The 16,539-nt window shown below is 38.2% G+C and overlaps 1 protein-coding gene across 1 annotated transcript in view; it reads left to right on the plus strand.

The window, feature by feature from the left end:
• The window catches only part of LOC125462926 (high mobility group protein HMG-I/HMG-Y), a 97,878-nt gene that overhangs the window by 28,154 nt on the left and 53,185 nt on the right, over positions 1-16,539 (plus strand). Inside the window, exon 4 of the mRNA XM_059653414.1 lies at positions 634-684. Within this exon, the coding sequence (XP_059509397.1) occupies positions 634-684 (51 nt within the window). The remainder of the gene's footprint in view (positions 1-633; positions 685-16,539) is intronic.

Below are 16,539 nucleotides of genomic sequence, written 5' to 3' on the forward strand. Positions count from 1 at the left end.
CCTCCGGTGAAGCTGGAGGCTCATTGACGATGTTACCTAGAATGGTGACAAAACGTCTGAAAACAAACCTTCCAGCTCAGCGAGCAAACTCACATCCAGAACCTCAACCTGAGCTACAAATCTTCTCAAAACTCAATTAGGTGTGTCTTTCTGACATACTTGTCCCCACACTTTTCAAAGTAGAATCACAAAATTGCACCCTTTGATTTTATGTTTGTCCAGGCTTCTCCATGCTCAAATTCCAGAGATTTGCAGTTTCTTTGGTGCTCCTGAGCACCATTCTCCTTGAAATCCGTGCCTAAAACTCAATCACATTGTTGCAGATAGAATTTCTGAATGGCTAACACTAGTGTGGAGGTGACAGGTTTCCTTTAGTGAACGGTATTTTTTTTTTCTCTCTCCTTGCACTTTGGTGATAAGGTGGTGAATAAGCAGCAGAATGCTGTACACGATGTCTGTGTTTGCATATATTGTATGTTCCTTTTGAGCAACTTTCCCCATTCCACTCATTGATTAATTTGCTATTTTATTCATCCTTGCGGATGGATGTGTTTAACAGCACTTGAAAATGTGTCAAAATATGCACATTTGTGATTTGTTTTTTCTTTCTATTTACTTGTTTCTTTTCTCCAGAAATCTGGTGGCACAGGAGGAACGAAACCCAGAGGTAGACCCAAGAAACTGGTAGGCTACATGTTTGATTTTCAGATTCTTGAATAGCGCTGGGTTTGAAAACAACTATGCATTGAACATCCAAATGTTAACTTGATTTTAATTTCAACAAAACTGGCAGCAGACCATGATCAGCAAAACTTTGCAGGCATGAGGCTAGCATTTTCAAGTTATATCTGTCAGTTTTGGTGATGTTATTCACGCACAAGATGTTATAGTGAGACACACATTTTTGAATTAAGATATAATTTAAGGTGACCTTTTCATTTTCCAGACTTTTCTATCCGTTTATTAAGAAGGTGGGCAGATATATTTGTAGAATATGTTGACCTGTTTTGAGGCCAATGAAGCATTTGCAGCATTTTAAGAAGTTTTGTAATATATATTTAGAATGGGAAGTGGGGAGGGGAAAGGCATGAATCTGTATTGGATTTGTACGTTCTGAATTGATTTGGAATAGTTAGCATGGTTTGTCCGAGGAACGTCATGTCTCTCAAACTTAATTGAGTTTTTTTGAGCAAGTTACCAAAATGGTGGTTGATGGCAGGGCAGTAGATGTTGTCTATTTGGATTCGAGTCAGCCTTCGAAAAGGTTCCGCCTGATAGACGACATAGTAAAGTCAGGCCACATGGGATTCAGGGTGAGCTTGCCAATTGGATACATAATTGGCTTAATGACAGGAGACAGAAGTAATGGTGGAATGTTATTTTTTGGACCGGACGCCTGTGACCAGTGGTGTTCCACAGCGATTGGTTCTGGGACCTTTTTTGTTTGTCATTTATATAAATGATTTGGATGAGAATATAGAAGGCACGGTTCGTAAGTTTGCAGATGACACCAGAATTAGTGGCATTGCAGACAGTGAAGAAGGTTTTCTAAGATTATAAAGGGATCTCGATCAAATGGTTCAATGGGGTGAGAAATGGCAGATGGCGTTCAATCTGGATAAATGTGAGGTATTGCGTTTTTGGTACAACAAACAAGGGTAGGGCTTATACAATTAATGGTAGGGCCTTAGGTAGTGATGTAGAACAGTGGGGCCTAGGGGTGCAGGTACATAATTCTTTTAAAGTTTGCGTCACATATAAACAGGATGGTTAAAAGGCGTTTGGCATTCTTGCTGTTCTTGCTCAGTCCTTTGAGTATAACAGTTGGGATGCTATGTTGAAGTTGTACAGGACATTGGTAAAGCCTCTTCTGGAAACCTGTGTCCCTTTCTGGTTACCCGGTTATAGGAAGTATATTATCAAGCTGGAGAGGGTTCAGAAGATATTTACCACGATATTGTTGGGCTTGGAAGGTTTGAGTTATAAGGAAAGGCTGAATAGGCTGGGACATTTTTCACAGGAACGTCGGAGGTTGAAAGGTGACCTGATAGAAGTTTATAAAATAATGAAAGTTATAGACAAGAGTTGATGGTAGTCTTTCCCTTAAGACGGGGAATCTCAAGACTAGAGTTAAGGTGAGAAAAGAGTAGTTTTAAAAAAGACATGAGGCATATTTTTTACACAAAAGGTTTTTAGCAGGTACAATTAGTGTTTAAAAGATATTTGGATGGATATAGGAGTAGAAAAGGTTTCGAGAGATATGGGCCAGGGGCAGGCAGGTGGGACTAATTTAGTTTGGGATCACGTTCAGCACGGACTGGTTGGACTGAAGGGACTGTTTCAATGCCATATGACTCTATGACTCTGAATCTGGAATGCACTGCCTGGCAGGCATTAGAGGCAGCAGACCTTAACCTTTAAAATGTAAGTGGATGAGCACTTGAGACATCATAACATTCAAGTCTATAGGCCAAGTGCTGGAAAGTGAGATTAGGGTAGAAATGTCCAAGCAGACTTTGCCTACAGGTGTGGACCAAACTTATTTTTTGAAAGTTACATTATTTAATTTTTATAGACTAACTAGTTAATAGTTAATTAATTGCTTGGTAATTAACAACTGTTAAATTTATAGATTATTCTGTTTAACTGGTGTCCCACTACGTCGGCCTTTTTTATCTGACATTTTCTCTCTTATTTAGAAAAAAGTTTACATTATTTTCGTTTCCTTGTTTGGCTTTTCTTTCATCTTGCTTCTATGTCCATTTTGACCGTGGGAGATACTTTTTAAAAGGTATTTTCCACACTTGATGACAGCTTTAAAGAGTGGATTCCAGTTAATCAAAAATCCCAGATGTGAAGATTGACATTGTTGCATCTCATTCAATTTGATTCATCTTTCTATTTTGTTTTGTGCCAATGTTCTTCCCTTCCATTTCTCTTCTCCAAATTGTCAGAATGGCAATTCTTTATTTATTGTAGGTTGACTTTTCAACTTGTAGCAAATGGATATCTTGTTCCCATTTGAGTTTCCAGCAAGGATCATAGATAACCATGAGGAATGCTAATCCATCCTACTTTAGGAATCTGAGGTCAGTTGCCCCATCATGTCCATAAATGGACAGGGAATGAGCTAACTCATCACATGCTGTGGATGTAACCTAAAACACAGGACAATCTTTTTGGCCTCTGCTTTCGAGCAATGGAAAAACGTGTTGAAAGAATTTATTTGTGGTGAATTCACCAGTCAATCAGTATCCAGATGAGCAAATTCATCTGCAATGCGAGAAAAGCACAAAAAATGTTTTCTTTTCATACATTTGCATTGACGCTGTCGACATGATGCTCCTAGGAAGCTCACAAATTTACAGTTGAATAGTTCCCACCAGAGTACTGTAAAAAGCAAAATTTTATTTGGAGACATTTTATTCAGTTTGGAATTAGTTGTTTTTATTTTGCTTTGTGCAGTGGTTTGCATCTCTCATTTAAATTAGATCTGTAGGAGATGGTGGAATGTGTATAATTACAGGCTTTGAATTAAACCAAATAACTTTGTCCTTTCCTGATCAATAATGCATACAATTCACTTTTTCAAAGTTTTAATTCCACAATATAATGAAAGTCCATTTTAATTCTTCAGTTTGAATTTTGACAGGAGGGTCGAGATGCAGTGCATCCTAAAGTATGAAAAAGTTTCTTTTTGTTTTGAAGTCATCCTTTTTATTTCAATTTATAGATTGCCCAAACTAAATTTTTGAATTTATATTTTATGTAGAGGCTGTTTGTCCCTAGTTGCAGTGCCACAAAACCACAATATATAATTAGATGGTGAAAGTACATGAAAGTGGTGAGTTGATTTGCCTTTCTCTCACGTGCATTCTTCCAGAAGCATTCTGTCTTTGCACAGTGTCTCCATAGACACACACAGTTTGAAGAGTTTCTGACTTCCCTTGAAACTCTTTTAAACTTTTGCCTCTGTGGTGGTTATAGCACTCAATGTGAGTGGATTAACAGGGCCACTGTTTGTACCAAATTTGTGTTTGATAACCATAGTGTTGCTAGGATCATTATGAAATATAACAATATTGATCAAAATTCTGAGGAAATGCATGTTTCAGGCCAGAACTTGTACTAACTGCTAACTCTGCAAAACATGGGATCTGAACAGAATGCACATCTTTAATCAGTCTGCCATGCTCAGTTAAAATAGCATGAAAAGGACCACACAGTATTGCCACACTGAGCCACACTTGCACCAATTCGGAGCTTTGTTTACGATTCCTTGTACCGTCCACCAGGTATGGACTGTCAATGCGATTCAGTTTTACACACAATGAAATATTCTGATACGTTATCTAATTGGACATTCTTCGTGTGTCTGTCCAGACTGACACTGTTGACATGGATGACCATGGGATACATCACACTTGAGCCAGAGCATGTTCTTATCTGACAGTCACCTCTGCCGATTCACCTTGAATTGGGCTGGATAGAGATTACATTTGGGGACCCTGATCAGGAAAGGAAGAATATCAGCCACGAGGGCACTAAGGCCAATTGTCAATGTCCTTCTACTGTGATAACTGTGCTGAAGTAATTTAGGATTAAATCTGTGACCTTCTACATTTTGTAAGTATCAATAACACTGCAGGTTATATATTTATTCATCGTTGAGAGAAACTGATTATGGAAATGTTTTCAATATTTATTTTAAAAAAACTGGAGAATACGGGTGATGCTGAATTCTTAATGGGTTAGAAGTTAGGCAAGCTATGTGCTTAAATTCTCTGAATAAGGGAAATTGAGCTTCATGCGTGAATATAATGAGATTTTATGTCCATTTGTGGTTTTTTGATTGGAGAGTTCAACCTTGCTGCAATTAGGCAACGTAAGCTAATTGAATAGTTATTCAACTTGCGAAAGTGTTGACTGAGGTTTTATTGGCCCGAAATGTGCTAGAATCTGATTATAATTCTCATTAGTACCATCAGGTAGTTTCAGAAATTGACTCTTAACATAATTTTCTGAAGTCATTTTGTGCACAATTATATTAAAGTGTTTTTATTGGAATTTCGCTTCTATGTTCCTTTATGAAATTATTTAAGAGTATTAATTCTTTATCCTTTGTTGAGAGTTCTGGTTGAGACAAAAAGATCTCCTTTTGCTTACTAGGTTAATTAGTAGGTGCTTTAGTTAGGTGTTTTAATTACTATTAAAGCAGTTTTTATTTTAAAAAGAGCTTCATAATAACATTTCTGAACCTGGTTTGGAAAAATTATTTTAAATATAAGGCAGAACAGCGAGGTGAGCACTGTCAGATAAGGACATGCTCTGGCTCAAGTGCGAGCAGGTTGACAGGGCTGTTAAGAAGGCATACAGTGTTTTAGCTTTTATTAATAGAGGGATCAGGTTCTGGAACCAAGAGGTTATGGTGAAGCTGTACAAAACTCTGGTGCGGCCGCAGTTGGAGTATTGCGTACAGTTCTGGTCACCGCATTATAAGAAGGATGTGGAAGCTTTGGAAAGGGTGCAGAGGAGATTTGCTAGGATGTTGCCTGGTATGGAGGGAAGGTCTTATGAGGAAAGGCTGAGGGACTTGAGGCAGTTTTCATTAGAGAGAAGAAGGTTGAGAGGTGACTTAATTGAGACAAATAAAATAATCAGAGGGTTAGATAGGGTGGATACGGAGAGCCTTTTTCCTAGGATGGTGACGGCGAGCACGAGGGGGCATAGCTTTAAATTGAGGGGTGAAAGATAAAGGACAGATGCCAGAGGTAGTTTCTTTACTCGGAGAGTAGTAAGGGAATGGAAAGCTTTGCCTGCAACGGTAGTAGATTTGCCAACTTTAGGTACATTTAAGTCGTCATTGGATAAGCATATGGACGTACATGGAAAAGTGTAGGTTAGATGGGCTTGAGATCTGTATGACAGGTTGGCACAACATCAAGGGCCGAAGGGCCTGTACTGTGCTGTAATGTTCTATGTTCTATGTTCTATGTTCTGTTAGGAACAGTTACTTCCCTAAATATGAAGGAAAGGATAAAATTCTCACTGGAGGAACCCACTTCCCTTGCCAAAACCCTCTCAGATAAATTAATACATTTCACCAAATATAGCTTACAGTCCCAGGTGATTAAATTATTCAAAAATGATGCTATCTGTCTGACAGCAGAACAGCATCTTGCACAAGACCCATTTCTTTGTTCTTCCTGGTTCCAAATATTGAAAAATAGCTGGCAGAACTGGAGGAACTGATTTCATAAGCCCTCTGGCTGGAAGTCTTCCCCCTCTCTGATGAAGGGTCTAGGCCTGAAACGTCAGCTTTTGTGCTCCTGAGATGCTGCTTAGCCTGCTGTGTTCATCCAGCTTCACACTTTGTTATCTTCAAATGAGTGCAGGTTGATTGTAGCAATTCCTCCAAGTCAGTGGTATTGCGGGGTCTCAAAGCAAGACTCAGAATACCCATCTCCCAGGAATGACATCAGTCCTTAGTAGCTTATGCACGGTTAGTATGCACATTCTTGATATTCAGTTCATACAGTTTGCAAGTGGATTACTTTTTTCACATGATAACAGATGCTATCTGAATGTTTGACAAATCTGTGTCTGCTATGGCAGTAGTTCTGTTGAAGATTAATTGTGTTTGTTATATATTGGGTTAACTTTCTTTCTTTGAATAAATGACCCCCAAGAAATTTGTTCTTTACTTGAAGCCAATGGGGACCAAACTGAATTTTTGCGTCAAGCCCATAAACATTTGCAGCTCTAATTTCTCTGATGTGCAGACGCTTCCTAACAAAAAAGGAGACCAATGGGAAATTTTGCTCAACATGGCTCTATGGCATTCCACAAGAGAGACACTGATCTCCTTTATGGATGGCATCAGTAGGCACCTTCAAGATCTCCTTGAAGTTATGATGAGGGAAATGGAGGGGATACAGAGGGCTATTAAAGCCCTGGAGGACACAGTTAATACAGCCCTGTTGGATATCTGTCAGTTATCCAAGGGAGCTAAATAAGAATTGGCGAGGAAAGCTGGGAAGTACTGTCGCAAGCTAGCGTAATGGGAAGACCAAGTCCTTCTGAAATTGTTGAAGGTGCATTGTTTGCACCTGTCACCCACTATCCTTTTGCAAGCATGTTAACTTGATTTCACTTCTTGCAAGTTATTTATTTGGTACTTATTCCTGCTCTTTCTCCATTGGTAGAATTTGTAGATGTCATGGTAGATTGTACAAAATGCTTGTATTTTTGATTCATAGAAAAAATATTTAGTTTTGTTTGAGATTTGGAAATAAAAATGTTATCAACTTAAATTATGCTTTCAATTCTTTTCCTGCACTCATCTTTCATCTCCAATGTCTGCAAGACATTTATAGACCTATTGTATGATCAAAATTGTTCAGAATATTTCTGTATAGGATGTAACTAAACACTATATTGATCATAGATATGTGACTGTGTTACAATAAATTGTCAGAGTATTTGGTTTCATTTGAAAAAGGTTGTGTGAATTGGTAGAAACATTTTAAGGGGCCAAGGTCCTGCCTGTTGGGGGTGGTGGGTGGGTGCTATAATTTAGTGTGGAGTGAACACAGTGTAATTTCCAGGTGAACATTCAGAACTGACCACTGCTAGCATGACAGGGTGGGAGCAGAGATGATGAGGGAAGAATAGGGATTTACTCGAGGTCATCCAAGTTGGCCCAAATGATTCCAATACAGAGGACACATCCCTCAGAATATGACCAAGCCCAGTTAACAATGCAGTAATTGGTGCCTCCTTGCCAAAATTGAATCAGCACTACGTGAAACTGACAAAAGTCGCGTACACTTTACTTAAGCAGCACACAGATCTTGCCTATATAACTGTGGAAATGCTTTTAAAAATACTTTTGAAAATGCCAGCTTTGGTCTGTTTATCAAAGCAGATGTTTTCTACAACTACCCAGCGATCAAGGTCCACATGACCCCAAGATTGCCACGTTTTCTTTTGAAATACTCTCTATCTTTATAATTTTGCTTCCCATTTGAATCCATTGTTGCTGTTCAGTGTTTGGTTGAAATTCAGTTAGTTCTGTTAAGTATTCATTATGAAACAGAGAGATATTTTTACTGATAAAGTATCTAGAGTTGTGAGTCAAATGACATGGAAGTGAAATAAGGGAGAATTCAACCAAACATTATTTTCATTGAGTTTTACAAACTGGTAAATTTGTGAAAGTGTATAAACATGTCCATATATATTAAAAGAAAAATTACTCTGCTGTGAATCCTCAGCTTACCCTTCAGGAAGCAATGTTACATAGAATAATAAATATTGAATGGAAACAGAACCCATAGTAAGAAATATCAAATTGCAATTAATTACATCTGCACTAACTTCTGCATGAGGCATACAGGGTATGCCACTCCAGTTATAGCGATGGACTAGGACTAATGTTATTGAGTTATACTTGAATCTGACACTGTTGTTGCTGTTCTATAATCTGTTTGTTACAGTTGTATCAATTTCAACTCCAGGTTATAAAGTTAGATGCTGGAGGACATGTTGACAATAGGGTTGGCACGGTGGCTCAGTGGTTAGCACTGCTGCTTCACAGTGCCAGGGACCTGGGTCCAATTCCAGTCTTGGACAACTGTCTGTGTGGAGTTTGCACATTCTCTCCTTGTCTGTGTGGGTTTCCTCACTGTGCTCCAGTTTCCTCCCACAATCCAGAGGTGTGCAGGGTAGGTGGATTGGCCATGGTAAATTGCATGTAGTGTCCAGGGATGTTTAGGTTAGGTAGGTTGGACAAGGGAGATGCAGGGGTAGGGGAATGGGTCTGGGTGCAATGCTCTTTGGAGGGGTGGTGTGGACTTGTGGGCTTAATGCCTTGTTACCACTTTGTGGGGATTCTGTGATTCTATGAACATTTGTTTAGCATAATTAAAAGTTCCAAGGTACTTCACTGGAGGCTGTGAAGCAAAACTTGACATTGAGTCATGTATTGCTTTAGGCCATCCGCCCAATATTTTCTTATCAAAAAGGTAGATTTCAAGGAGTAATGTGAAACAAGGGAATTCACAGCAGAGTGTCACAGCAAGTTAAAATTGGAAGAACGCAAAGAGCTGCACACGCACATGCAGACCACCATTAATGAGACATCCAAGCTGATAATCTGGGTGCAGAAGACACATGAATGAGGCAGCCCTTTTATTAAACTGTTTTCACAGGGCATTTGCAGGTTTTTTTTTTCGTTGCCCACTGCATTTCTCACAAGATTGATATCAAATAGTTTGAGTCGTTTATGCAAGCTAAAACTAGGCAGCAGAAGTGTGATTTAAAGGGATTGCCATGTGGCCATGTTTGAATGTACTAGCAGGTTCTACAGGGGAAGGTGACAACATCTGTGAGATAATTAATGACTTCTTAGACATCTCAAAAAATTAATAGTAAAAGTTGATAATGAGGTTAAGGCCTTTTAGAATTGTAATGGCAACAGGGGCATTATCCTTTTGGATCATGTATGGTGGAGAATGGATACCCATAATCCACATGTATATTCACACTAATTGACTATATTGTGGGAACCTAAAAGACAGGCATGACAAGCTGGTCCTAATAATAGCTGCAGGATTGGAAACGGAACAGCTTATAGTAGGGAAATAGCTTTTCATGCATCTACAGTGACCCTCCTTTCTACTGGGCAGCCACTATTTGGCCATCTGATGCTTGATTGACACAGACATTGGGGGTGGGAGTTATTGGATTCCTCCATATCTGTTCCACTTCTCCCATCCTGCCAAGAAATATGAAATATCACCCAGAGTTGTTTTTTGGGGAATGTAGGGCTGGAGGGGGTCACAGACCTAGAGAGCTATGAGGCCAATAAGTGATTTGAAAATAATGTTTTGATTTAATTTTTGCATCCCTGTCAGGCCAGAGTGGATGCAGGCCAGTGAACATAGGTGATGGGAGACTGTGAGATGGGATCTGTAGGGATATGTGCAGCTGATGTTTGGATATGTTCATTTTTAAGGAATGTGCCTAATGGGAGGCTACCAAGCCCAGCATTGGAACATTTGAGACTAGATGTATCCTAGACAATCAGTGTGGGTTTTGGCAGCAGATGAGCTGAAGCTGTGCTGAAGACTGTCAGTGTAACAGAGTTGGAACTTAGTGATGGTGTGGATATGGTGTTGGAAACTCACTGTAGGGTAAGACAGATCACTGAGTTTGTGGACAGTCAGACTTAGCTACAGACAGTGGTAAGGGAAGATGAATGTAATTAGTTTCAGGGACTGTAATGTTTTAGTTTTCCTTAGCTGGAGGAAATTTTTGCTCATTCAGCACTAGATGTCCAAAAGCAACATGAGAAATCAGAAGCAGTGGAAGAGTCGAGAGGTAGGGGTGAAGTAGAACTGCCAACATATGTATGGAATTCAAAATGTCTTTAAATATCATTGAGGGGCAGCATAACAATGAAAAATAGCTGTGGGTTGGGAATTCCAGCAGTGGTGGCACACCACAAGTGTAAGCTATTTATTTTTCCTTGAAGTCCAGGCACAAAGGTGCCTGGTTCAGTGCAAATATGCTGGTTGAAGAGCAAATCCAAGCAATGGTATGGTGCAATGGTCAGTAACACAAGCTTCACGTCCTCACCCTCCTGTTTGGTCTGACCTTCTCACTTTGTGGTTTCTGGTATCCTCTGGTTTGCTGATAAGTAAGATAAGTCAGGTTGCATTTATTTTTAATCACCTCTGGTGGTTTGTGAGGAAATTGAGCCTGATGCAGTGAATGAATCAAGACGTATCAAGAATGTTCAGCATCAGTCATACCAGAGACCTCAAGACATCTTCTGAACTATATGATTTACCATTTTTCCTCACTTTTCCTTATCCATACATGAGAGTAATTTGTTTCCCATTTCCAGTCTTGCATCATTAGTATTAATCATTAAACATTTAGAATTAATTAATTAGCATTAATCAATTAGAATTAATTAGTATAATAGTATTAATCGCCCTGTGCCAGCACGTTTTTCTATGTATCACCAATTTCCTTTCGACATGTACTCAGGTCAGAAACAAAAATGTGGAACGATAATTATGCATGCCATTTAGAACATTTGCGACCATTTTGAAGTCAGCTCCAAGCTCCAGGTACTGTTTTCATTATGCTTTCTGCAGCCTTAACATTTATGTGTACTGTTCATTGTCGTATTTACATATAAAGATGATATCTTTGTATATGCATTGTACCCTTGTTATTTATTACCTACCCTGAAATGGTGATCAACAGAGTTGGCTGTTTTTAGAAAGTAGAATTGCATTATTTTGGAGGCTCATCTCTGCTATGACAGTTTATTTGTTTTCTGACTTGATGTAGTATTGATAGTAGAGAAAATAAACATTTGATTCTTCCAGATTTCAAAATGGCCAAACCGTTTTATTCTATTTGGAACTTCTGGTTTGTTGCAAGCCTGCTGCTAGGGAAACAGCTCATCAATGAGTGAATGTGAACCCTAAAATTGTTGAGACATTTTGAAGCAATTAACTGAGAATTGTGAGGATTCCATTACTAATAATTCTGTCATGGAAACTATTTTTTGAGCATTGTGGGGGGCTACTTACTAGATTTGAATCCTAATTTATTAAAGGAACTTGTAGGGTAGCCGAATCATCTGACACGGATTTAATGAGTGAGCAACATTTGAATTGTTGGACTGTTTAGGTGAAAACTAGGCTACGTCAAAGGCTAAATAATCACCTTTTGAAGATTTCTGAAATGTAAAACCTGGGTACAAGTAAATATTAATTTTGCTCATTGAATTTGAAATGGCTTTAACAAGAATATGATGAAATAGTTAACAGCTAATCAGACCAGAAATGAACATCAAAGAAGACAGACTGAATTATATCAAAGTAATTAACTTTTTAGAGGTCACATCCCTTTGTAAGATACATTTTATGGTTCAAGATGTCTGATAATTTATTTCTTTCTCACAGGATGTATTGTTGTAATGGCTATTTTGTTATCTTAATGCCACTGGTGATCCAAGCTGATAGCCTGCAAAAAGCTGCCTTGTGGGTGGGTTTTCATGCCTGTGGTTTTCAATGAGACAAATATTGTTCACCGTTTTATCTTGACATTTAACCACCCGCAAGTAGAATTAAAGATAATCTAGATCTTTTTAGATAAGTACATGATTGTATGTATTGCATTATAAGCCAGTTTGATAAACAATGCTTTATGACATAGGCATGATCAAACTGACCTAGGCTCAGTTTTATTTAATCTGAAACTGAGCTCTTTTCTGGTCACACAAAACAGCATGAGTACTGTACCAAACAGTTGGACAGGTATAAATGACCACTCTTTTAAAGACTATTGCTATAATGGACCAAAGTTTATTTATTTGCTTTAAAATTCAGTGATTTTCCATTCTTAATACTGAGAAAAGGACGTCTATGTTTTGAAAAGCTTGCTTTTTATATTTTGCCTCTTCTCATAATTTTTATTTATCCTGACTCAATTTATTTAGTCAGTTTTATTTTATTTGAAGCCCTTATTTCAGGCCGACTCTATTTTTGTTTTATATTAAGCTTGCAATTGCAAGGTTAATTCCATTTTCTGATTTACAATTTGGTATTGACATAACAGGTTACATTAAATCTGAGGTATTTTGATGAGAATGCATTAAGACCGGTTAAAGCACGACCTGTATGTATATGTATGGTGCAGTAATTGTAACTATTTTGCTCTTGTGTCTGAAAGTGGCATTGTGTGGTTGATGGCTTTTTGACATTCATATCTCCTGCTGTCTGTGAGATATTGCGTGAACATTTGTTGAAGTGCTTCCCTAATCAAATGTATTACAGATGTGACAGAGAGCAAAGCATCCACAGCAGTCTGATCTCTTATTCAGAAGCCTAGTCCACTGTGATTTTTGTTTTCAAAAACAACTTATCACACTAGGCATTTACCCTTTCAGTTATGTTGAATATTGGGTTTATAAATGGTCAAATTTGGGTTATCTAGGTGTCAGTTTGGGATCCAAATTAATGACAGAAAGAAGAGATTTATTTCTTCAAACTTTAAGGGATATCCAGTGTCAAAGGCATCAGCAGTACACCAGTACCTTGCCCTAGGCAATATCATGTATGAACCTTGACAGATAATGTTGGTAGGCAACTTAACGGAAGCACACATCAAAACTGAGCCCAAACCAACATTTTCCAACAGAGTTGAATTGATGGCAACGAGAAGTGGGAAACTTTGCTAATTACTTTTCTTACAGCCTGCCAAAGAATATTAAGGGATATAGATTATGTCATGTAGCTCAGTGTGTGTTGAAAGTAGAGCCTAGGACATGCTGTATGTTCTGGTATTCCAGCATAAAGTGCCTTTACCGATTAGACTGTCAAGTTCTCAACCGCTTCTTTAAATCTCTTACCTGAATATCTCAATTAAGGGGCTCGAGCCTGCATTCATTGATTTTCATATGAGTAAAAAAAAAACTGCTTCAACAGTGATTTGCTCAAGTACAGCATTAGAGAAAGATTCAGAGAGAATTGATCGAGTGATGGGGTCCAAAGGTGATGGATTGGTGTTTTGTCCGTAAGTGGCAAATAGCCAATTGAACAGGTTCAACAACCTACGAAGGCTTCTTATGGGAAGTCAATTAGAACTTCTTAGTTCAAATCCCAGCAGCTCCTGAGACGTTTGGCACTTAGCAGTTTCCTTGGAGTAGACTCCTGGTGATAGAATGAAGGGCCAATATACTCCAGTCAGTCTTTGAGGCACTCTCTGTTTATCTGTACAGATGCAGTGAGGGATCAATGTGTGGAAGGGATTGCAAACCTAGCTACTGATGCTGTCTTTCATACTAAAAGTTTTAAAATGTGCAGAGAGTGCACCTCAAACTAGAAGCACCCCTCTGTCTCTGACCTGAACTCCTTCATCCCACAGGACTTAATTGGTCAAGCCAACTTCCTTAACTAGATGGTAAACTCATTCTCTAGCTACTAATTGGGCAATTTGAAAAATCGCTTCCAGATGAAGTGTTTTCTGCACAGTAAAGGGCTGAGACCCTCATTTAACTCTCCCCTTGGTATCCTGACCCAAAATCCTGCCCAAGTCTTTCCAAACCTCAGCTGTAAAAAGGTTGCAGCTTATGCAAGATGAGATTTCAGGCACACAATATGACAAAGTGTGATGGTTGAAAACGATAATGGACAAAAGAGCTTGTGACTTCAGGAGATATAATGAATGTAGTGATTATATTAGTGAACCTGTACTCGACAGGTCTTGAGTAATGATCCAGAGGAATGAATTTGGATCCAAACAAAACACCTGAGAATTTGAATTCAATTAATTAAATAAGTCTGGAACATAAAATTACTTTCAGTCATGGTGACAATGAACTACTTGACTTAAGGAATGTACCCAGTGACAGCAGCTTCAATGAACAGGGCAGAGAGGCATCAGATGACCATATCATCCGTTCATAGAGGACCAGAAGGATATTGCACCAAGCTCGCAATGATAAAAGATATTTTATTGTGAGATCATAGCAATGGTTTGTAGAAACCTAATTTGAAGGATTCAAATGCAGTAAAATAGGTAAACAAAAGATTTAATTGAACTGTGTAACAACAAACAAGGAGAAATGGGTTTCAGGAGTACAAGGGAAGAGACTATGATTAGATAATGAAAGACATGACATTACCTCAAAGGTTTAGTTTAAAACCAAAGCCAATTATGCAGTGCAGGGGAAGACCATTGACGGTAAAGCTCTTTGCATTCTGCTGTTGGTTTTATGTGAAAGATATTTGAGTTATTCATTTTGCAGATAAAATGCACTCTATCTTAATAGTGCTTGAGGATCTTAACAATTTTTAGCGTGAATTTCTATCCATCAGTAGTCATCTTGCAGTTTAGAGAAACATTCTATATCTAATTTGCAAATATATTCTGAAGATCTGATGGAATTTGAATTTAGCATGTAATAAACACACTGTCAGTTTGAACTATTGTATTCAATGAGATGATATTTCTTACCTTTTTTGATTAATAATTGCAAAAAACTATCGTCCGTCTCTTTTGATGACTTGAATTCAGATCAGATACTCTTTAATGTGCTTCCAGTCTTCCAATGAAGATTGTGATGCGAATGTATATGTCACACTGCTTATGTATAAGTAAATACAGTGTTTTGTTTTATTCATTCACGGGATGTGGGCATTGTTGGTTGTGCCAGTGTTTTTTGTCCATCCCTAATTAGCCCGGAGAAGACGGTGCTGAGCTGCCCTCTTGAGCCGCTACAGCTCTTGTGATGTAGGGACACGTTTCATGCTTTATGAAGGGAGGTCCAGGATCTTTACCTGGCCATGATGAAGGAATAGCAATACAATTTTTTGTCAGGATGGTATGTGGCTTGCATCTGCTGTCCTTGTATTTTTAGTTGGTCATTGATTTTGGAAGAGGCAGATGGAGGAGCTTTGGTGAATAACTGTGGGCCATCTTGTAGATTGTACAGACTGGTGCCACATGCATCAGTGGTGAAGGCTATGCATGTTGAAGGTGGTGGATGGATGCGAATAGAGTGCACTGCTCTGTACTGGATGGTGTCAAGCGTCTTGAGTGTTGTTGGAGCTGTACACATCCTGGCAAGCATTGAACATTCCATCTCACCCCTGACTTGTACTTTGTAGATGGTGGACGGACACTGGGGAGTTACAGCTATTGTTAAATCCCAAAGTAACTAATTTTCATAAAAACCAATGCTCATATGTGGTGTTTTCTTTTTTTATAACGCAGAATTACTGACTCAACAAGACTTTTTATTTAAAAAACATTGCTAGGAGGGTGGGGAAAGTCAAGCTATTAAGTCATCTAAACACATTTTAGTGAATTGTATGAAATGTTGAACTCTTGCAAATAGTGTTTGATTTTGGTTATATTGTAATCATAATATTCATTTAAATTTTAAAATTTAATTATTAATCCTCCTTATCACTGATCCAGAATGTCGTTTAGTTATGTGTGTAAAATCTCCAGATGATTTCCACCTGAAATTAGTGATAAAATTTAGTTAAAATTGCCTTTGAAAACCATGGGCATGAATTCCAATTGTGAGAAAATGTATGTCCGTTTAAAACGTGAAAGAGATGAAGGTGCAAAATCTCAATGGCTAAGGATGTTATTTTTAAAGAATATTTATATAATATTAAGTATAGTTTACCACCATTTTAAAAGTGTGTATATTTTTAAAGTACATTTTAATTGCAGTAAATTAGACTTAATGAATCCTCTTAAGTCTTATTTGCATGTCTGGCTCATTAAATCTATGGAATGAAAGTACATTTTGTGGTTCTTTGTGGCGTTACTGTGGTCAGTTATACAAGCCAAAATTTCTGTTCTTGGATTTTTGTCATGCTAGGTCAGCAATCTCACAGACCTGTAGCATCCTGGCTCTAACATGTAACTTGTTATTTGTCACTGAAATGAAAATTGTGTTTGTTATTAATGCACAAATGTAAATAATTCTGGAAAGAG

Source organism: Stegostoma tigrinum, chromosome 21 (assembly GCF_030684315.1).
Source record: "Stegostoma tigrinum isolate sSteTig4 chromosome 21, sSteTig4.hap1, whole genome shotgun sequence".
Classification (NCBI taxonomy): Eukaryota; Metazoa; Chordata; class Chondrichthyes; order Orectolobiformes; family Stegostomatidae; genus Stegostoma; species Stegostoma tigrinum.